The sequence below is a fragment of the Lentinula edodes genome (genome assembly GCF_021015755.1).
Source record: "Lentinula edodes strain Le(Bin) 0899 ss11 chromosome Unknown C8R40scaffold_14, whole genome shotgun sequence".
NCBI classification, from domain to species: Eukaryota; Fungi; Basidiomycota; class Agaricomycetes; order Agaricales; family Omphalotaceae; genus Lentinula; species Lentinula edodes.
Window position 1 is genome coordinate 234,530 of NW_025764320.1, and position 20,395 is coordinate 254,924.

The 20,395-nt window shown below is 45.8% G+C and overlaps 11 protein-coding genes across 11 annotated transcripts; 7 read left to right on the forward strand and 4 right to left on the reverse strand.

The window, feature by feature from the left end:
- Positions 1-263: 263 nt before the first annotated feature.
- Positions 264-2,029, reverse strand: C8R40DRAFT_1068866 (uncharacterized protein; the record flags this gene model as incomplete). Its single annotated transcript, XM_046226045.1, has 8 exons — positions 264-415; positions 481-646; positions 873-952; positions 1,117-1,145; positions 1,268-1,438; positions 1,691-1,734; positions 1,781-1,958; positions 2,013-2,029. The coding sequence occupies 8 exons, from the start codon at positions 2,027-2,029 to the stop codon at positions 264-266; spliced, it is 837 nt and encodes a 278-aa protein (XP_046087156.1).
- Positions 2,030-2,538: 509 nt separating this feature from the next.
- C8R40DRAFT_1068867 (uncharacterized protein) lies at positions 2,539-3,560 on the forward strand (the record flags this gene model as incomplete). Its single annotated transcript, XM_046226046.1, has 6 exons — positions 2,539-2,551; positions 2,611-2,816; positions 2,874-2,932; positions 3,099-3,208; positions 3,365-3,452; positions 3,482-3,560. The coding sequence occupies 6 exons, from the start codon at positions 2,539-2,541 to the stop codon at positions 3,558-3,560; spliced, it is 555 nt and encodes a 184-aa protein (XP_046087157.1).
- Positions 3,561-3,848: 288 nt separating this feature from the next.
- C8R40DRAFT_1169716 (uncharacterized protein) lies at positions 3,849-6,389 on the forward strand (the record flags this gene model as incomplete). Its single annotated transcript, XM_046231417.1, has 11 exons — positions 3,849-3,998; positions 4,057-4,233; positions 4,291-4,324; positions 4,381-4,577; positions 4,638-4,796; positions 4,857-5,052; positions 5,105-5,202; positions 5,256-5,352; positions 5,415-5,686; positions 5,737-6,111; positions 6,180-6,389. 11 exons carry the CDS (start codon positions 3,849-3,851, stop codon positions 6,387-6,389), a joined length of 1,965 nt encoding a protein of 654 aa, XP_046087158.1.
- Positions 6,390-6,457: 68 nt separating this feature from the next.
- C8R40DRAFT_1169717 (uncharacterized protein) lies at positions 6,458-7,909 on the reverse strand (the record flags this gene model as incomplete). The annotated part of the gene is made up of 6 exons (XM_046231418.1): positions 6,458-6,676; positions 6,727-6,752; positions 6,808-7,112; positions 7,164-7,232; positions 7,291-7,429; positions 7,489-7,909. The coding sequence occupies 6 exons, from the start codon at positions 7,907-7,909 to the stop codon at positions 6,458-6,460; spliced, it is 1,179 nt and encodes a 392-aa protein (XP_046087159.1).
- Positions 7,910-8,492: 583 nt separating this feature from the next.
- Positions 8,493-9,616, forward strand: C8R40DRAFT_1068870 (uncharacterized protein; the record flags this gene model as incomplete). The annotated part of the gene is made up of 4 exons (XM_046226047.1): positions 8,493-8,625; positions 8,673-8,856; positions 8,906-8,931; positions 9,330-9,616. The coding sequence occupies 4 exons, from the start codon at positions 8,493-8,495 to the stop codon at positions 9,614-9,616; spliced, it is 630 nt and encodes a 209-aa protein (XP_046087160.1).
- A 578-nt stretch (positions 9,617-10,194) lies between these two features.
- C8R40DRAFT_1169719 (uncharacterized protein) lies at positions 10,195-11,361 on the reverse strand (the record flags this gene model as incomplete). Its single annotated transcript, XM_046231419.1, has 2 exons — positions 10,195-11,232; positions 11,293-11,361. 2 exons carry the CDS (start codon positions 11,359-11,361, stop codon positions 10,195-10,197), a joined length of 1,107 nt encoding a protein of 368 aa, XP_046087161.1.
- Positions 11,362-12,030: 669 nt separating this feature from the next.
- On the forward strand, positions 12,031-13,551 carry C8R40DRAFT_1186092 (uncharacterized protein; the record flags this gene model as incomplete). Its single annotated transcript, XM_046233003.1, has 3 exons — positions 12,031-12,080; positions 12,450-12,610; positions 12,818-13,551. 3 exons carry the CDS (start codon positions 12,031-12,033, stop codon positions 13,126-13,128), a joined length of 522 nt encoding a protein of 173 aa, XP_046087162.1. The 3' UTR covers positions 13,129-13,551.
- C8R40DRAFT_148947 (uncharacterized protein) lies at positions 12,936-14,297 on the forward strand. Its single transcript, XM_046234172.1, has 4 exons — positions 12,936-13,444; positions 13,510-13,657; positions 13,726-13,869; positions 13,918-14,297. The coding sequence occupies exons 1-4, from the start codon at positions 13,228-13,230 to the stop codon at positions 14,027-14,029; spliced, it is 621 nt and encodes a 206-aa protein (XP_046087163.1). The 5' UTR covers positions 12,936-13,227; the 3' UTR covers positions 14,030-14,297.
- A 1,677-nt stretch (positions 14,298-15,974) lies between these two features.
- Positions 15,975-16,403, reverse strand: C8R40DRAFT_1169722 (uncharacterized protein; the record flags this gene model as incomplete). The annotated part of the gene is made up of 3 exons (XM_046231420.1): positions 15,975-16,037; positions 16,092-16,256; positions 16,317-16,403. 3 exons carry the CDS (start codon positions 16,401-16,403, stop codon positions 15,975-15,977), a joined length of 315 nt encoding a protein of 104 aa, XP_046087164.1.
- A 643-nt stretch (positions 16,404-17,046) lies between these two features.
- C8R40DRAFT_1169723 (uncharacterized protein) lies at positions 17,047-18,696 on the forward strand (the record flags this gene model as incomplete). Its single annotated transcript, XM_046231421.1, has 5 exons — positions 17,047-17,153; positions 17,213-17,470; positions 17,526-17,606; positions 17,680-17,790; positions 17,844-18,696. 5 exons carry the CDS (start codon positions 17,047-17,049, stop codon positions 18,694-18,696), a joined length of 1,410 nt encoding a protein of 469 aa, XP_046087165.1.
- Positions 18,697-18,907: 211 nt separating this feature from the next.
- Positions 18,908-19,528, forward strand: C8R40DRAFT_1169724 (uncharacterized protein; the record flags this gene model as incomplete). The annotated part of the gene is made up of 3 exons (XM_046231422.1): positions 18,908-19,099; positions 19,150-19,329; positions 19,394-19,528. 3 exons carry the CDS (start codon positions 18,908-18,910, stop codon positions 19,526-19,528), a joined length of 507 nt encoding a protein of 168 aa, XP_046087166.1.
- Between the last annotated feature and the right edge of the window lie 867 nt (positions 19,529-20,395).

Genomic DNA, 20,395 nt, shown 5'->3' on the forward strand with positions numbered 1-20,395 from the left:
AACTCTACAAACGCGTAGTCAGAAGACACTAGGATGCCGACGACAGATCTAGAGAAAGGTCGAAAAACGCCAGCTGCATGTAGGTGTATATCAAAACTCAAATTTCCGGTGGTCCTTGTGTTGAAACATTCGTGTTCTGCCGGTACGCAGATTCGCTTTAAAGATGGTATGGAATTCGTTTCCTGCCGCATCTAGCCTTTGGTGGAAAGGGTACACTCGAGGAAGTCGGAGATATAAGGCATCTAGCTTTTTAGATAGTAACTTCAGCGGTGTATGGGTACACCCGGCAACGCTTGGGTAGATACCCAGAGCAGGTTCAGATGTTGTGGTGGGGGCAAGAGACACCCGGGAAGCAACGCTCGAAGATGAACACCGCGAGAAAGCAGCGGTACCCCTAGATCAGACCACCCTGAAGCTGGAGATGTGAAAGGAGTGCGAGCAGTATGGACGGAGAATGGACTTGCTGATTGGGAAGCCAACCTTCATTAGCATTGACATCCATCCGGTGGTCATCTCCCCACGGATCCGATACTTCGACTCGATCCTCAGCAGCAACTTCCTCTGCCAACTGTTCCGCTAGCGCCGCGGAAATACTCGAAGAAACCCTACTTGCGCCGCCGCACGAAACCCAAGCGAAGCGGAAGTGCTGGCGAAGTCGCAGTCGAATTTGCTGGCAAAGTTAGCAGCGTGCCTCGAGACGTAGTCGCAAATGAATCTGTAATCGGTCGAATGGATTGAACGCAGCAGTTCCGGGCTTCCTTGAACTTCTCAAAAGATCGTCACACTCATATTTTCAGGTCAAAGACTTCCCAAAGCTGTCATTAGAAATGGATCAGGTATTATACAATGAAAAACGTTGACCAACCGCTTACATAGAGAACAGCAGCATCGTCCTTCGAATTACTTCGAATCCACCCAGCTTCCACTCTCCGGAAAGCGATAGAAATACAGCCTTGGTTCGAATTGTACCGAGAGTTGAGACGCAAGACTCATTGATGCATGCAAAAGCAACCTTTATCCATTATCGGATGAGTTCCACTAGTGTAATGAACGACCTGACATGAACGGATATTCTGTTCTTTTTTGCCCTTGCCCTCACAAGTTCTTCCTGCGAACCTCGAGCAGAGGGATTCTTGTCAGAGTTTCTAGTTGATAGTGCGTAAAATCTCAAGATCGCGGTTTTACAATGAAATATCGAATCAACAGTGAACAGTAACGAATCGAGATGTCTTATCACGTGCGGTGGCCACCTTCTAAACTGACATACGCTGCTGGACCGGCGCTTTTCAAACCCGCCAAACCTGGCCCTTCTCGAGGATCCCTGTTCTTCCCTTCCGACCTTTGATTCGAATCTTTAACCTTCCTGCTTGTGCCGACCTCATCAACCTTTTCTCGTTTACTTCTCCCATTCTCGCCGTCGTCCATGCGAGCCCTTTTTCTATGATACGTCAGATCCAGAATTCAAGACGAATTTGCACAACCTGCCTTTTCTTGGCCACAATTTCCTCTGGGCAATGATGGTGGTAAGCCTAAATATCAGTTAGGAAGATGAGTGAAGGCTCACGTTGATCGATCGAATAACTAGTGTAATAACCTACAACGGAGAGAGGGCTAAAAGTCTATGAGCAATATGCTAGCGGTGTAGAGAACATAGTACGCGCACTTGGGACCCTCGGTCTGGAGTACGTACTGCACACCCTTCGCAAGCTTTATATCCACTGACATTCTTTCTAACTAAAAGCCCAATGAGGAGGATAGAAATGTGTTGCAATCCACTTACCGTCTGCACTGATAGGGTACCTAGTGCCACTGAATCTTCGGAACTACTCCCTCGAGCGAGATATAGTGTGGTTCTTGTGAATGGATCATTACACTTTCTCATAGCTACGTTGCAGAGGGTCAGATTATCGTCGGGGATGAACGCCATGTTCTCTCCCGGAGCAACATTTCGGAACCAGCTGTGGACCTCGTCAGAAGCACAGCCTATACGCTCAGTACTTGGCAGCACTTACCATAGCTTGTCGGTCATCTTTCTTGTAGAGGGAAGATTTCGACAATCACAAAGGAGACTGTTCCTTTATACCTTTTGGCGGTCACATGTGAGCCGCACGCGAGTGCCACTCCTGTCATTGCTTGAAAGGATTCTTACCCTGCTATAGATCTTCCGGATGTTGGAAATGATCAGCTCCGCTGCGAAAGAGGATCTCAATGTTGCCGCCATCGTACGACGACGCGAAGGTGGCAAAAGCGGATATGACATTCTGTCTTTGAAGCCAGGCTTCCCCCAACCGACGCGTCTTGCGTTATCAAATCCACACATCGTACGCCCCAGAATTATATCTCGGCGCATTTGTAAGCCTTTTCCTTCAACCTCGCCGTGCGTTACTTCGACACAAGGTGATCTATGGTTCTTCCCGGCCATGCTAATGAAGTGAGTGACATCTATTCTACAAATAGACAACCTCAAAAGTCATAATAAGGTCATTCATACTATGCCTCTCTTCGCTCTACATTTTGGATGTCCTGTATGCTTTTAGCATGGCCTTTGAAGGTAGGCTATTCAATATCATATCACCTCTTGTGCCTTCCGATGATGTTCTCGAATGTTAGTGAAGAAAATTGAGCGGACGGAATGTCTGGAAGCATTCATCGCGAACAACTGCAACAACCCGGTACCTTTTGCACGCGAAGAGTGTATGAGAATAGATTTGTGCTTGAAGAAATCAATCAACAATGTTGGATATGGTCGATTAGCTGTGGGAAGTCTAGCGCACACACTTAACGGTTTTTTCGAGGAAGCATCGTTAAAAACATTGGTGAGACCTTCATACCATGCATCTGAAGTTTAAAATCATATCTTAATACTCTGTTAGATTGCTTCGGTGATGATTCTGCTTATCCTTGCAGTGACTCGGTCTAAAGCCAGGCACTGGTAGCTTGATTTAACATACAATGATCAATTGATTCTAATCCATTCATGACAATGATCGGAATTGAGAGACAACCTTTCTGCCTCGAAAGTCACAGCGAAGAAGGTCATCACGAACTTAAGCAAAAGATTACGCATAGGTTTCATACGCTCTGTACATACTTTGTAGTAACGAGGTCGGTCGGGACAAAGCCACGAGCCGACACACCTGCAGCAGCCAGATCGTGAGGGAGTACGAAGAGTCAAGCGAGTCGATGACAGGATATAGGCTAGGTGAAGGTATAACATATCCCGGTGGAGGATTCCTCGGAAGGAGATATAGGATTGGCAGTGGTGGATAGAACAGCATCCCGCGGAGTAACAGGAGTACTGAGTGTCGAGTGAGGCTGTTCATCGGATTGGGTGTTTATGTCTTTTATACATGTTCTTCGTCAGGTGAATATCCTTCAAACTCGTCTTCAAAATCCTCGTCTCCGTCTTCCTCTCCTTCTCCTGCATTCGGATCATCTTCTGGCTCTGGAATGTACTTAAAAATCTCGCATTCATCAAGAGGGCCAATGACATCGTCAAGAAGCGCATAGACTTCGCGATGGGTACCAGAGATGACACTGGATGGAGTGCAAGACGGTAGCTGAATAAAGGCAAGCAAGCAATTCTGAAGTTCAGGCTTGGGTATCATATATGTTAGGACATTTTTCCCGAGCCCTTCACATCCTCAGAGTGCGTTGGAAGATTTGCTGACAGCGTTGTCGACAGACAGAATGTGAATTCACGCACGAAGAATGGCGAATAAGCGCCGTTGAACCTCTGATCAATCATCATGATAAGATCAAATCACAAAGGGCTAAGATATATAAGACCTTGGTTTAACAAAATCTCGAAAACCTGCTTTCTTGCATCCATTATCAATTAATCGCTCATGTCGCTTGTGAGGATGATCAGACATCAAGTTGACGATATCGAAGATGCTTTCGACAATGCCCGGTGCAAGAGACAGACATTATGCACCGAATTAGGTCAACAAGCGAAACAGTTGAATGCGTCTCTTATGCGCGCCACCTCAGATGCGGTAAGTCCCCATTCTTCATGATCAAGTTATGCATTATCTTATTGATGGGCTATATTAGAACACTGTCCTTCAGCGCATAGATGCCACTCGACAGCATCACCTGTTCAATTCCTCGCGAACACTTCCGACTACGCCTTCCTCACAATTTCTTTCCCTGTCTCAATTAAAGAAGGAAGTATCACGTATGTCTGCGCATCTGCTCGACGCTATCAACGAAAGGTCTCTGAACATCGATGTAAATCTTGTTTACCTCCAGTAGTTGCACCGCATACTAATTGCTCCTTTCTTCTAGACAAATGATCCAATGGATACTGCATCTTTACCACGTGAGTCCATTGAGAACATCTCACTCTCGTTATCATTTCAATACCATTTGCTTAAGTGCAATTTCATGGGTTACCCTCCGAGTCCTTGTTGGGTTCGAATTGGGATAACATCGTGACCCATGCTCGGGAAATGAACCGTAATAGTCGGAAGACATTGAAGGCCTTGAGGAAATATCAATCGAGACATGGCTTGGTCCCAGAAACACTTTCAAACGCTAGATTTGTCAATGAGCTGAGTCAAGACGACGCATATGTCTGTCTCATACATTTAACCTTCTAATGCCATTGTTATTGACATCATGAATCATTGTAGACATCTGATTCAGCGTTCACTGAGTTCCCCAAGGATAATCTGAGAAGGGCTTGGGCATCTGTAGATATTTTCGAACAAGAAGGGTTCCGGAGATTAGAAGGTGCGCAGCAAACTTTGGATGCTCTGCGGATGAGCTGTGCAGAGCACTGTAGGACCCTTGTATGTTCATTCTAATGTGCTTTACTAATTGGTGTGACTGATCTCCTATTCACCTTACAGTCGATCTTGAGCGAGACTGTTGAAGATGTCGCTAGTCTCATAATTTCTAAGGATGTAGTGAAAGGTGGCGCATTGCATCTTGACTCTGCAGTCGTTATTCAACACTTCAATCATACGTCCTCCCTCACCAGCTTGTGGACAATGGTAGCTGGTGTAATGATCAGAAATCCTCAATTATCTAGTCAGCCAACCCTCCGTGAGTTACACGATAATTATCCCCGTATCTGTGAATACTAAATCTTTGGAAGAACACTATTACGATCATTTTCAAATCCACAAGAACCCCGACTGGGAGTTAAGACTGACATCGAATGAAAGTCTGCGCTATCTACTCGATTGTTGGGATGTGAGTTGATCAAAATTTATCGAATAAATCCTGCTGAAGTGTAGCATTCGCAGATCCGATATGAGTCACTCAACTCAGCACCACCACAAATCACCCATTTTACCCCCGTTCCTTTGCAGCAACAACTATCGTTGGAGACTGCCACCGATAGTTTTTCTTCTGTTCCCCCTGTAAGTGCACGCTGTTTGATCTATGTTTTATCCTCGTACCAGCGCTCACCGTGTTTGCCACTTCTCCAACCCACGTTGCTGCCGTGGGTTATGACGAACCTGATCTGCTTCGGAACCTTGCGCACACGCAACAGCAGCACTCCATCTTAGACCACAGCCTTCCGTTAGAGACCAAATGCAGCCCATCTATCGAGTTTCACGACTCCAACAATGACAAGATCGAGATGATTCGTCTCGAATCTGCAGACAGCTTTTTACAAAATGAATTGTTGTCCGATCCTTTGACAGATTTTTCAGAAGGAAGCTGTACTCTGGTATGTGTCGTCGTAATCAATCACTACTTCAGTTGATCATGTATGGTCAGCTGGAAGAATCCGCTGCGGTTCCGAGCTTGACCCCAACCAAGCTATCAAGAAATGGTCACCCTACAGAGTCTGAATGTTCCCAAATGGAGTGTTCGCCCTCTTTCATCACGTTGGCACTATGTGCGGATGATAACAAAGTAGTAGAGTCGACTACTCCTACTCAAAAGGCCACTCCGGCCTCGGAAAAAATACCTGATCCCCGCACTCCTCTCCAATATCATATTCGACTGGCAGCAACGGACTTCTCTCTTCTGGCAATCTCGAGCAACAGCATCTCTATGCCGTTTTTGTTTATCCGACGGCAGCATCAATATTACGAGGTCTTGTACAATTTTGGTGAGCTTTTGTTGTGTGTCTGGTGGATAGCAGATTGTGTGCAATCTTCATTGAAGTAAGTATGCAGTATTTCCGTGCTGAATACTTTTGGTAACTGGATGTCTAGAAGTCGACCGTCACGATCAACACTCTTATCTTCCACCTATACATGGGTGGTGACATTGGCACACTTCGGTTATGCGCCGCTTCACAGGATGCGGTTTATGCTCGTGTTATGGGTTGCCTTTGTAATGATAATAGGAGTTCTAGTCTTTTCGCAGCAACAGCAACCCCGAGATGGATTGATGACATATCGACAGAACAATTACCAGTATAAACAGAGAGAACGTTTGAGACAAAGTCAGTTACAGGTACAGAGGAGATCGTCTACAATCTATCCCTAGATTATCTGGTCCATCGAAATGTAATAACATAAGCTAGTATTGCCATCAATATCCCTATTCCAATTGCCACCTTTGTTGTCAGAATGCGTTCAAGCAGAGGACGAAGCTTGGGTTCTGGCTTGGGACTTTGAACTGTTCGCCAGATGATAACTTCCCCTTGCTTATCATGATTAGCAGCTGCAGCAAGTACTCCAGTATCAGTGTCAGTTAGATAGATACACTAATCGTCAGTCGAAAATATAAGCAGTACTAATTAGACATTGGACTTACTGAGATAGATTGAGGAACAGCGTAAGCTAATATTTGCAAAACATTCAGCGCTTTCAAATGGACCAGTCTGGGAGAGCCCACCTAGGTCAACCTGTTCAGCGGTGAGCTGTCTATGGTTCTCGTCCTCAAAGGAGAGGTTTTGCAGTCGATTTCCCTGATCATCAAACAATACCATCTGGCCTACTCCTCCGCCAACGACGGCAGTGCCATGAGGAGGGAGAAATATTGCAGTGGATGTCAATTGTGAGGCTTTGGAAGCATCTCGAGTCCGCGGAGGAAGTATAGCTTGGAGATCAGCTACTTGTGCACGTATTTTGAAGATTCGATATGTGCGAGATGCATGATCTGTACAAAGAATACGATCTCCGTTGGAGCAGACGTCGTTACTAGTGATTTAAACACAAGGACAACTTCTATAAAACAGGGTTCAAACTTACACTAGACCGGGCAATGTGAATGCATTTAAGATCATGGAGTCAACAACGTCAGAGCTAATTTTCCAAACACTAGATATTCCTCAGCCCATTTATAATAGTTGTTCTGAAGAGAGGCACGAAGACTCACACAGCGTAATCATTCTGGTATACAACCAGAATCTTATTCTCAGTGAGTGTGTGAACCGACTGAACCACAGTGGATTTACGAGCAGGAGGAGGGAGCTGCCCTATTGTACACCATCTACTTTCAACGCTATCTCCTGGTGCTATTGAAACACAAACCTTCAGTATATCTTATATTATATATCAAGTGTTCCAAACTTACCGACAGTCAGTCGTTGGAGTTGAACAAACAGTGTGAGTGCGACGGCCATTGTTCTCTCATCCAGGATAGCGATAGATGTGGCTGCGCTTTCAACGCCGACATTTCGATGACAGTCGACATCAACCCCATGCTCTTCAATTGTAAATACATAGACAGGGCCTTTATCGTGGGCGGTGACCAATCTTGACGATTTCGGAAACCAAGTCATAAAATTGGTAGTAGTATTGACTTCGATGTTGGCCTTAGGAACTTGCATCCCAAAGTCAAGCAGGTCCCAGATTTGGATTTGTATTCCGAGGGCAATAGCTAAGTAATGAGCATCGAATGAGAGGGATATTGAGGAGATTAATGATTTTACACCATTGGGAGCGGAACTCTCCTCAATCTGGATACGATCACTTTCTTTCCAGGTCAGAGACATGATAGGGAATGCACACGTGGTACGTGAAAGGTATCCTTCACGCCGAAAACGCTCTTCCCAATGTGTCATTCAATATCGCCAAGAGTCAGCTTTGGGTACGTCGTATCGTTTTTATTTTTATCTTTGCATTTCTCACATCTAAGTATCCTAGTATCATTTTAGGTCATTCAAACGGTTCTGAAAAAGCCCGAAAACGCACTGTGAATTGATCATACTCTTTGCACGAATTTACGATCTAGTGGAAGGCCAGTGAGTTTTGGGACGATTAAAGACATGGGTGGTGTGAAGGGCCGACGACCTTGTCGGGAGAGCAAATGCAGAGGATTGCATTGTATGTCTTCTGTTGTACAGGATTACACAGTGTTCGCTTACTCGGATTGGAAGTTGTGTTCTACAATATCGGAATCTACATAGGTGCTGTTGCCGTTTGACGAGACTCCCGCTACTCTGGATGTTACTGTCGAACATGGTACGATTTTAATCCCGTCATCCAGCTCTCCCTCCCAGCCCCCTTTGCTTTTGCAAAACCATACTGACTCTCTTCATAGATCTCTTCGAACGACTTCGGCCCATAATATCCGGCATGTTATCGCTCCTGCTCCGTGAAAAAGTATTTGTACTGCAGTTTTCTCCGTTGGATCTCAATGCTTATCAACGTCTTTTTCATCAGCTTGTAGGAGAAGCATGTTGGGCGTTCTTATTCGGTATCATAATTGGTGCGTGTTTGCTCATACTCCTCGTTTCCTCATTGTGTCTTTTCAAGGTCCTTACGGCGCAAATATTTTCCTCATTCCCAACTTGAACTTTCTTTCCTCCCTCGCTGTCGCTGCATTTTCGCGGCAGCAGTTGTCGGCGGTCAATATGCAGAAAAACACATTCCAGCACACATTCGACATCTTTTGGAAGCGGAAAGTGGCTGCAATGACGGCGCGGCCTTTCCCATTCTTGTATTGCCTTATATCTTATCCTTGATCAAACCACTGGCTCGGCGATTAGTGATTGGTTCTTGTCACTTTGGTTATGTGAGTAAATGTGTCATAGATATACTTGCGATTCTTGCTCACAATCTTTTCCCTTTTTAGACCAGGTAACTTTGGAAATAGTTATTGGGTCTTGTCTTGGTTTCGACTTCCGTCACCCCAGAAGTTTTGCGAGAGACACAATTTGATAGATAGGCACTCCTACATCGCACAATATATTTCCTTGGCATTGAGCACAATTGGGGTTACGACTTTAATTCTCAGACGATCTACTTTCAAGAAACTGTCTCATATCGCAATTTTTTGACGTACTATCAGCGGGCAGTGTTGGGAGTTTTCCGACAGAGGTTGAAGCTTTACGCGAAAGCGACAAACGAATATTTCAATATTTCCGCCTCTTTCTCTGCTCGCTGCTGCCTCTCTGGATCCCGGTGTTCAAGGTATTGGTGAAAACCTAGCGCCGAAATACTGTTTCCCGGAGAGGAGCCAGAGGCATTGTCAAAATGACAAGAAGGTCCCCACCGTGTTCTATGAGCGGCGTGCAGGTTCCGAGGAAGAGGTCGAGGTTGAAGTCATCAAGAATTACGGCCCACCCGATGCCCACTCTTCATTGTTTCAGGGCGAGCGTGCGGAAGCCCAAAGACACTTCAAAGAGGATCTAGGTCGCCTACGAAAAGCGGTGGATGACAATCCGGCGGAGACTAGAAGAAGGCAGAAAAAGATGTGAGGGAAATCGGTTTCATGGTGAAAGAAACCTTGGAACAATCTGCGCATAGTGCCAATACGGACTTTGCATTCTCAGAAGTCGAGGGAACAGTCGCCTCAAGCTCCATACCGTTCTTTGACGAGACACCAAGTAGTCGACCTGGCTCTGATACTGCAACCCCTCGACATGAGTATTTCAATCTTCGTTCAAACAAAAAGGTTACCCAACAGGATGTCTTTTGTTTCTTGACCACTTTGGTATCCGATGTATTCTTCTTAACCTCCTTGGCAGTGCTGTGTTGGACACACTGGCTTCCAGGTGCAGTAACTAGCGGGATGATTCGGAAGGTAGACTGTGAAACGAGGGTTCAATCGCATCTGCCTTCCGCTTCACTGTAACAATTTCTGAGGGAGAGTCTGCAGACGTTAAAGAAATTTTGATTTATTGATGAATCTTATTGAATCACATTGGTCTAATCAACAGATAGAAAACATCTTAATAGTGTAGAGCAAAATCCTCTTTGGAGTCGGGCAGTAGATATTTTCAATGAACTATGGTAATGCATGGTGAAGGTGGTTGGATAATTCAGAGCCCGAAGCTCATAGTTCGGGCACGCCATGAACTGCGATACGATAAAGGCAAGTGACATCTGATCCCCAGTTGTCCAAGACCTGGACCACCACTATTGTCGTCGCTGTTGCTACTGCCTGCATGTCCACCGAGAAGGTTTGCTTGATACCTTGATCTAGTGAATACGAGATATTTGCTAAAAGTTCGAATGATTGATCGTCACGAAGTGGGGATGGCTTCCGATTTTTCTTAGAAAAGTTACTCCAGTGAACCACAGTGGACTGCAAAGAGTCCGACAGGAATTCATCCGCAACCAATGCCCAAAGTTGGATGACCTTAGGAACTTGTTGAAGTTCATTGGAGGTGAGTTCGGCGGAACTTGGGTAAAAGATAGTGAAGTCGGTGACAATAATGGCTTGCGATAAAGCAAGAGCAATATGACCATGTCGTCCAGAAAAAGCCCAGCAATACCCAACATGAATGTCTTGCTCCAGGACTGCTAGGGGGGGTGCCCTATCTGAATCCGGATAGATTGAAACATAGCTTAGCCACCGCTCCCAACCAGAGAGCGGAGCAATTCCCATCGTTTCAGAGGTAAGCTCCACGACCACAGCACCCCCGCGAAGAGCTAACGCATAGTCTAATCCGCTTTCGGAGATCATTGGGTTGCGAGTTTGATCGGTAAAAGATGGGATAGTATTAGGAGGCTGAAGTAGGCAATCTCCGTCACATGCACGAGAGTTTTCGAGATGCAGAAACATGCGTATAGTGCACAGAAAGTGTAGAAAATAACACATGAGGAGAAGAAGACGAGGTGGAACATATAATTGGAAGCCTGGAAAGTAATTGCTCATACTTTGCGTGATATGTATGACGCTGGCGATAATGAAGGTGAGGATAGTGGTAAGCTGAACTGCATGTCGCGTTATGTGACTGTACCAAGAAACAGTGCGTGCTACGGGTGGAGAAGGTCCGTGGGTAGGTTCTAGCGCATTGACCGGCGAGGCTTCGAGCGTAGGCTGAGAAGAAACTAGCGCAGGGGAACCCGATGACGCATTATGAATCGTCTGTTAAGGCAGAATGTAAGATGAACAGTATGAAGGTTTGGATAGAGTGAGAGAACACACTGGAATGTATGCTATGGACGAATCGTTTGTGATGAAACGCCATTTGCTGAGACCTTGCTTGTCAGACATGGCGGTTAAGTTCTAAGACGAGTGGCAAAGTTCGAAGGAGGCTGTGCGAGATGCCCCTTTCACAAGTCAGTTAGAGTCCGTCCACTTCTTTGTCCAAATGATGGTTGATTTTCGACATCCACCCCCACCCTACACCCAAAGACCCAACATTACCACTCGCATTGCTCGTGGAATCGTATTCAGCTTTGTTTCCATCGTAGTCTACAACTTCGTTATCTTTTTCCTTGGATTAATCGCTCTGAGTTCTTTGGCAAATGGTGAATTGATTTCAATCCTTGCTTCATCCCTCCATAAATATCGCATCCTGTAGAGCTCATTGAAGCACAAATCGATTGTGTCACTGATGACACTGGGCTGAAGTGTGGTCGTCAGTTTTGCCACATATACCAGAGTGCTATACAAGACACCGCCATCAAGCCTCTGTTCTCCTTCCACTGGGTGCCGGACATTCACAATGGAGTAGCCATTATCTTCACCTATTTGGTACGTTTGACCGTTGGACATGCTAAAACTCTTGCTCATTAACGACAGTGCATGAAGGTGCTCTTTTGAGACTCCGTTACCGAAATTCGAAATATTTGTAGTAACGCAGAGGCAAAAGCGGATACGTTTCCATTACAGCAGTAGAGATATCAGTAACATGCAATCGAACACCAATGTAGCCCTCCCATGATTAAGCTGGAGTTCCAAGACAGCTCTAAGATCTTCGCACCTTCCAGGTAAGCGCCTAACGAGTGCCAGATAGAAGCAGAGGAAACAGTATAGCTTATTCTTTTCTCCACTGTATCCATCCTCTCCACAGCGAGACTAGAAATTTTGGTTAGTAGAGTCGCTCAGCGCTACGACATGGTCGCCAATGTTCCACCAGACCTCCTTTGTATCTGCCGCGACCCGAGAATACATCCCGTATTGTGCCAGAATGGTGTAGAAAATCATGATCTCTACAGACGTTCATCGCCAAGATCACTATCCGGAGGACTGAGAAGCAAACTAAGGAACTGTGGAAATACGTCTGCGAGGGGGAGAGCAGTTATGAGAACTCTTTCGTCCATCTTTCCCTCTTCCATCCCTGCAAATTCGAATTCAAGATCACCGAGGTCTTCTGTAACGTTCGGCCTGACCCACAACACACTCCTATACGACATTCATGGCTCTTACACCGACTACCCCTCGTTCCAGCAGAGCCTCGAGCCCAGCAAAGAAGAAGATCCGTTTGAGAAACGGAGGAATCCCCGAACCTTCCAGTTGGGTAAGTCCTGCAACGACTTTCTGGCAGCCTCTATGTTTGAGGCTTCTTTCGTACCATAGTTCCTTAGCCATCTACTGACTCCGACAAGCACCTCCAACATTGCAGCTTTCTAAGCACGTACAGTTGATCTTGTGAGAAGAAAAATACCGTCCAAGGTGTATCCTGCTCGTGTGTCTTCTGCGTGATGATGTACCTAGAACACAGTAGGTAGAGACAGGATCTTGGACGAGGGGATAGGAGTTCCGTTTAGTTCGAAGCGCAAGTCTGGGGCTGCTCGTGAGGGGATAGGTCAATGGAAGAAGACATCCAAGCAAGGTCAGAATTGTCCGCTGGTACTCCGTCAAGCTGCTTCTAAACTTCCAACCAAAATGGAATTCATTAGTCGCGATACTCCACCCAGGCTCGGAAACTTGGTCTTGTACCCTCCAAAACCAGTCAAACGCATCGCCGAAGAATCAGTTCCCGGTGTAGACCGTGGTCCAATAGCCGAAGCTTTAGCTACACCCTACTACTGCTAGTTAGACCACCGATATAACGAAGAATATATACTGTTAATCATCTAACAGGTGTCGCGGCTTCTTGCGCAGCTGAGGCCGTGATACTTAACCCAGCCAGTGATGCTTACGGTATTTATACAATACACCTATGTGTTTCAAAGCGGTTGTGGTTTCTCTTCCCTCTTCCCACTGATGACCCTCGACCAAAACCTCTTCACCCTCCAGATTAAACCCAGCCCCACTGACCCAACTCTTGTCGACCTCGCCGACCCCTCTGGGAATGTATTCTATCGCAAAGAACGAAGCACTGGGGTTGCTTACAACCTGTCTCTATATGGTGATTCTTAACATTATCTCGGTGTCGGGAGCCCAAATTCATTCATTCGTATTCATGGCCTTCAGATTTCATCACCCAGTCCGTACTAGTAACTGCCACCGCCCCAAGGCCAACCGGAAAAGTCAAAATCATCGAACTGCAAAACCCTTCGGTTCCAGTCGAGTTTAAGGCTTCTGGTACGTTTTCTGTGAAGTGGGCGTTTTCATGGAAAGGGTGAGTGACTCTCATTTTCTTTTTTGAGACGTTGAACTTACCTTCACCATCTCCCGCTGTTTATGTAGCCACGAATTCGAATGGAAACGTGAAGAAGAATGTTATATCATCCGTAAACCTGATCCCCCAGTATTGATCGCAATAACCACCCGAAAAGAATCCAACCGGATACAATCTGCGACTGTGCAGATTTTGGATTATAATCTTGATCGGTGAGCTTTACTTTTACCCTTGCATATAACAATTCTCATATACCCTAGATTTGAAATTGAAGATCGAAAAGGGCTTGAGCTTGTCATCCTCACAGCTCTATCAACATCATTCCTCGATTCTGCGGATGTGAATTTTCCGAACATGATGGTAAACGATTAACGATCGCCAGTACCGGGGGTAATACCACCACCACCACCAGGAGGGGGTCGCAGAAAGTCGATGTGGACAGCACTGTTACCGTTTGGTAGCAATTCGAGACAGTCGGTGGTGGTAACGCCTGTACCGACGCCACCTGCGGAAAGCACTACTGGTTTCACTTCGTCTTCTTCAGCTATATCAAGGTCGCGCACGAAAAGCTCTCCAGGTCCACTTGACAAACCGCATAACGCATCTGCTGTTCTGCCTCCTACCACCGCTGCGCACGTACATCATCGTCCTTTTTCTGCATCCTCAAGATCACGTTATTATTTTATCCCGTCGTCCTCGAGAATGGAATCAAACAACAAACCCGCCCCTCCTACTCAGCCTCTGACACCTCCTACTCCACCTCCTCTACACTCATCTCCACCTATTCATCCGACTCTCATCCGACTCTCACGGACCATTATAATCACCATGCTGACCGTCACAATGATACTTCTACTAGTATCAGACCGCGGAGAGCAACCTCGTCCGGGGTGGATCTCATCGCCCAGTTACTCGCTCCCCAGCACGTAATTCACGAGATTTATTGGGTTCGTGCGACCTGGTGTTGGAGCTATACCGTCCATAGCCGAAGTGCAATCCATTTTTCTGGATATCATTGCTGCAAGGTAAAGTGCGGCAACCGATGCCGCCCCCTCGCTATCACCGGACAATTTTGAGGGAACCGAGAGGCTGACATAACGAAGATCGATGAGCTCGTTTCATCGCTATCCTTCGAAATTATGATCTCGAAATCGCCCTCCATGCTTCGTGGTGCGTTATTGGCGTCTTCGAACGCAGACACTAGTGTTCGTTTGAACAGGGTCAGATCCTTGGATCTCTTCCAAACCGCGGATGTTGATATTGATACGGAGTGAATATCTGAAGCGCGTTTAACTCGAGTAGTTGACTCCGACGCAACGCTCAGTGAATCTTTATTCAACCACAACGATGGGGGAAGAAGCTTCTTCGATGTTGTCATATCTATGAAGGATCATTAATTGGGGTAATGATGTCTTCCATTGCCTCATATTCCTCAACCTTCTCCTCTACTCAAAACCAAGAGGAAAGACTACTGATGCTGTTAAAGATATACTGAGAGAAGCCAATAACCATCATGCGTGGATTACCGGATGTGCGGAATCTACTTATATCTTCCGCGGGGCAAGGAGGAGGCTGAACGGTTACAAACGCTGAATGCAATCTTCGACAGGACGAACTAGGTGCATACATCGGTCACGATTTTTACTGATGGTTTCTAAATGGCCCTTCGCTTTCCAGGCAATATTCAATGATCGTAAAGCAAGGATTTGGATTATACGCAAGTTATTAGTATGAGCAAGCCGAGCAATGCGAATTCTCACTTCAAAGCACTCGTCTTTCTGATCATGCGCGAGCTTCTCAAAGTCTTTTTTACGCTGCAATCCACTTTGTGATGCACATTTTTGGCGCTACCTCTCCCCAAAAGCAATCTCAATAATTACCGGAGATGGAGGAAGATGAGCTCGAAGATACCCTGACCACGAAACTTGCTGCTCAGGTGGTGAACAAGCCAATGTTTCGTGCTTCTGAAATTCTTCTCTATGTCATCATTCTATCTAATGTTGTTGCCCTTCAACCGTCTTGACAGCACAGGGAGCTGTCAATCGGATTCATCGAGAATCCATCCAAACCTGATCCTTCTGCTTCTCTGCTGTCGCAATTACTCAAAGCGAATATTGCCATCGGTAAGCTACATGTGATTCGCACACTATCTGAGGGGTAGATTTTCTTGCAGTTGTATAATTACGTCGAAGAGGAATTAACTATAATCAACTGGGTAAAACTTTGCCACTAGGACAACACAACGCAGACTGATATTTGAAATTATAGGATTGAAAATAACACCGCCAGAGACATTATATCTAACGAGTTCCCAATCTTAGTATCGCCAGATCTTTCGACATTCCTTTGGCGAAACCTTGATTTTTTTCGGGTTTTTCTCCTAAGACTAGGATCATCAAAGAGCCACAAGCCCGGAACCACAAATGGGACGCACTGCAGGGTTTTCAATTTGCAATCGCAACCTAGTGTTTTCCTTTTCTAAATTCGCAATTTTCTGCTCCTTCTTCTGTATTTCCTTCCGCAGTCTTTCTATATGGAAGCGAGCTAGCTCTAACCATTGTTCTTGCAGTTCACTAATCAGGGCAGGCGGGAGGGAAAGCTGCTTCAAGTACAATGTGAATGAGCTTGAACAGGTGATAACGGTAGCTAGCTTGCTCACCTGCTGCTGAGTGCGATCGTGATTAACTCTAACAACCTCTTCCCAGTCGGGCGCTTCCTGTGCCTTTCTCGTTGTAAAGGTATTCATTTGGACAAAAGTGGCAATAGGCGTGTATAGTAAATGGATGGGAGATGTAAGATGCGAGCGTAAGATGCGAAGTGGCGCAGGTCGGAAGGTATATATACCCACTTCCCTTTGTCAATAAATCCCTTTGTGTTGAGCCTCTTGAGTCGCAACCATCCTAGATGACGCAGTCATTGAAGCCAGACTGATAGGCATCATTCTTCATTGGGCAAAGGCCATTTGTCTAGTATAGTAACGGTAAAGGTTTGAGCAGGAAGAAGTGCAGAGACTCGAATCGCAGTAGCATGGAAACACTGAATTTGCTTCAAAATAAAATGGCGCTGGAATTAAGCCGTACTCTCTTATAAGCACGTCCTTGCTGGTGGACTTCCTCGAATATGCCCATATTGGAGCGTGTAGGAAACTGATTATGAACAGGAGCAGTTGGTGTGTCGTTATTTCCCAAAGTATTTGCGGAGATTAGTAAGATCTGATTACAATAATACGGCCCGCCATCGCTATAAGTGACCGGATCCCTTTCACAACTGCACGCAATGACGAACCAGCTATGGAAGAAAGGCTCGTTTGTTTACATGGTCTACAAAAACTCGCTGAACTTTCGAGTCCGCCCACTCAACTTCGTCCACTCAAGTCGTTCCGAATCATAATGTTCCACTGGAGAACCCATTTTAGCTTCAACACTGACGGCACCACCAAGCACGTCAGGCTCCCGATCCTGGATCATAACACTGAGGAGGCAGTGGCGGAAGAGAGGTTCGTCGTTTTTCCCTTGCCTACGCTCATAATCCATTGATTTTACCTTGCGCTTGCAGGTATCCCTCAGGCGAGATCTCCCTGACTAATGATTTGGAGAAAGATCTCTTCGCGAGGAGTCTCGTCAGCCTGCCTGCTAATATGATTACAAAAGATGCCACTCCTAGCCACACTCATCTAGCGAAAATATCGTCCGCGCTTGTCACAACTAACGGCAAAGATCATGATCTTCCGTCTGGCGTCGGTGCTTCAACACTACCTAAACATGTCCACCTGCTGACCGTGGATCGTAACTCTGAAGGAACGGTGGCGCAGCAGTGCGTCGATACACTTTTTACTATAGCTCTGACATTGACCACCACGCTTCGATAGGCTCAATGACACTGCGCCTTTATCTGATGCTGCCGCTACTGATATACAAACTCAAGGTCAATCTACAACCACATTTTCCTAGTGAGTTCTATTAGCTGTTCCCTGCATATGCGTACATTGCGTTATGTCTTTCTAATCATCACATTTTCCGAAGTGACCTTGAACATAACAAGCCGCGTTTCTTCGGTGTATCTATGCCTATGCCTACTCCAGCTCCTCTTGGAGATGGTCTCTCCATTGATGATCATAAAGCTACATATTTTCGGTGCATTCTTTGCAGCTCATCTAAGGCCTTCCATTGGCTAATTCATTTTGTAGCAACTCTTCTGGGAATGCTGACCTATTACCACCAACAGCACTCACAAAGGAGAATCCGAACGAGAACCTCTCAAATGATCTGTTCAGGGACCATTCTAGACCAAAAGCCGAATCGGTTTGGAGTGGCATTGAGAGCTCCAGTGATTCACGAGGCAGCGAACTCCCAAGGACGCTCATTTATAAAGCAATGGACGATCGCATCTTCAAAGCATCGTCACATGTTAAAAATTCGAGCGAAACCATCATCTCTTTCAGGCAAAAGAAAGTGGTCTTCAAGAATGCGCTTACTCGTTTGTTCATCCTCAAAGCATCGCCTATGCTTGAACGGCCTCCAGAATTTGAACTACCCCATGGCTGCGACGGCTTACATTCAAATGACCTTTTTGTCTGCGTTGACGCGTCCTACTTGTGCTTCGGCGAAAATGGCATCCCTAGTTCTTGCATTGCATCTTCGAATATTTCGTCGTTCAGCCTTTCGTCTTCTGGAACCTTATCATCCGGTACTGTGTCCTCCAGCATTGTGTCCTCTACTCCAGAATCCGGAAGTGCGTCCTCTTTGCATTGGTCAAATCCAATGGCTTTACAACATCTACGTATGTGGGTTTGGACACAGGGCATTCGAGGGTGGCAGCCAATTGAATATGGTAGCCTCCGCTGCATTTCAGGTTACACACTGGCCTTAGGATTCTACCGCAATACCTTTGAACCTCTATGGGTTACACCCGAGTCTCTCCGTAGAAGGGATACTCGGACTGTTACATTGAAATCGAAAATCAGGACCCAGGCAAAGTTAAGGAGCAGGAACAGGACTAGGGCGAAGAAGAAATCGAAGTCAAAGGAGGAGCTTTTGTAGACGTTAATGCATATGCACCCCGTTATCTATATTAGATCCCAGTGTTTTGTTTATCAATGTTTTTCTCCCCCGTTTTTCCTTGTTTCTTTACCGGTGACCACATACAGCACCTCTCATCCTGATACCAGAAAGTGGCAAGTGAAATGTGTGTTTTCTTTTGTGTTCGGATGTTGTCTGCCTCTTGAGAAGTCTCTTTTGTTCTGGCAGTGACATGGAAACGCATAGTTTGGGCTCAAACCTGGAGGACTCAGAGGCGGAATTATTGAGGGCTCAAAGGACGTTGGAGACACTACAAATTCACATTGAGAATGAGACTGAGAATCAACTTAACTCCGAAAACGCAGGAGTTTTGTCTACTATCCGAGATTTAGAAGACAGTGAAAAGAAGCTCACATCCATCGTGGTATTTGGGGTTCCGTTCATCTGTTAGACGGACAAGCTTACGTTTGCTAGGATCGAGCATCGCATGCCATGCAAATTCTAGCCGCTGAAAGCGAACTTCCTGAAGCATATGCTGCAAAAGAAAATCTCATTTTGAGTGTTGCAATCCAGACCGAAGTCATTCGAGCTCTGGAGATGCAGTTGGCTCTACCTGAACGACTGCTGCACCCTGATATCATAGATCTCAAATGGGTGCGTGTGTGTATTTATCGTCATCATCAACCTCACTGTTAACATAGACATCTCGTCGTGAAAGCTTACAGAAGTGGTTCAAGACACTAATGATGATGATACATGCAAGGATGCTAAATTAGAGACCCTCCGCCGTTTGCAGACAGCTTCAGCCGATACCCTTTCGCATGTGTTCGAATGGCTGGCAGATGTGATGTGATATCGAGGGGAAAGATGTTATAGGTTGCTCTGATAAGCTGCCTCTAGCAGCTCACTTATCTCGAAACTACATATGTTTTATTCAATGAGATTCAATGAGATTTAATGCCCTGTGGATGTGAGCGTATAAGACTCCATGGTCACATGATGTATTAGTTACGCATGTAACTATTTGAATTGCTCCTTCCTCCCTTCCGAAATGATCTCTATAAAGTGGGATCTATGAGAGTATGAGAGGTATGTCATCCATTCAGCTATGTAGGTTAATCGCGATTATTCTGAATATTGTTAAGGGAGCACCAGAAGGCTAGAGGGAGATCCTCAAAATGGTTACAACTCTCTCATCTTATGCCTCGTCAAGACAAGATACGGGCTTTGGGAGCGAAAACTTTTTTTTCTTCATTCGGGAGTTAGTATTTCGGTTTGCAAAGGCTGGGATAGAATAATTACGACCAAATTTTCAACAGCCGTCACCTGAGCGTCACTCAATCTTTACAAGATCGTATACGACTTCATTGGTCAGTCTGCAACGAACTGAGGAGTTTGTAAATTCGCTCTTCCGATGATGTTCTCGACTCTCACGAAGTTGACAATTGTACTTTTCAACTTTTTCACCGCGTTCCCCTTCGCCCTCCATGCTCGTTATCATTCTCTCTGGCGCATGCTAGCTGCTGTACGCGTCTCTCTCTCTACCCATCCGTAAGTGATTCTAATCTTCACATGATCTTCTCTGACCCCCTTGTTTACCTTTAGATTCCTCCAGGATCTCTGTTCACCAAAGTGCCTCAACCTCACCGGCGTCCTTGACGTCAAGTACAGCGACACCTCCTACCTCTTCTTCCTTTTCGACATCCACTGCGACGCCTTC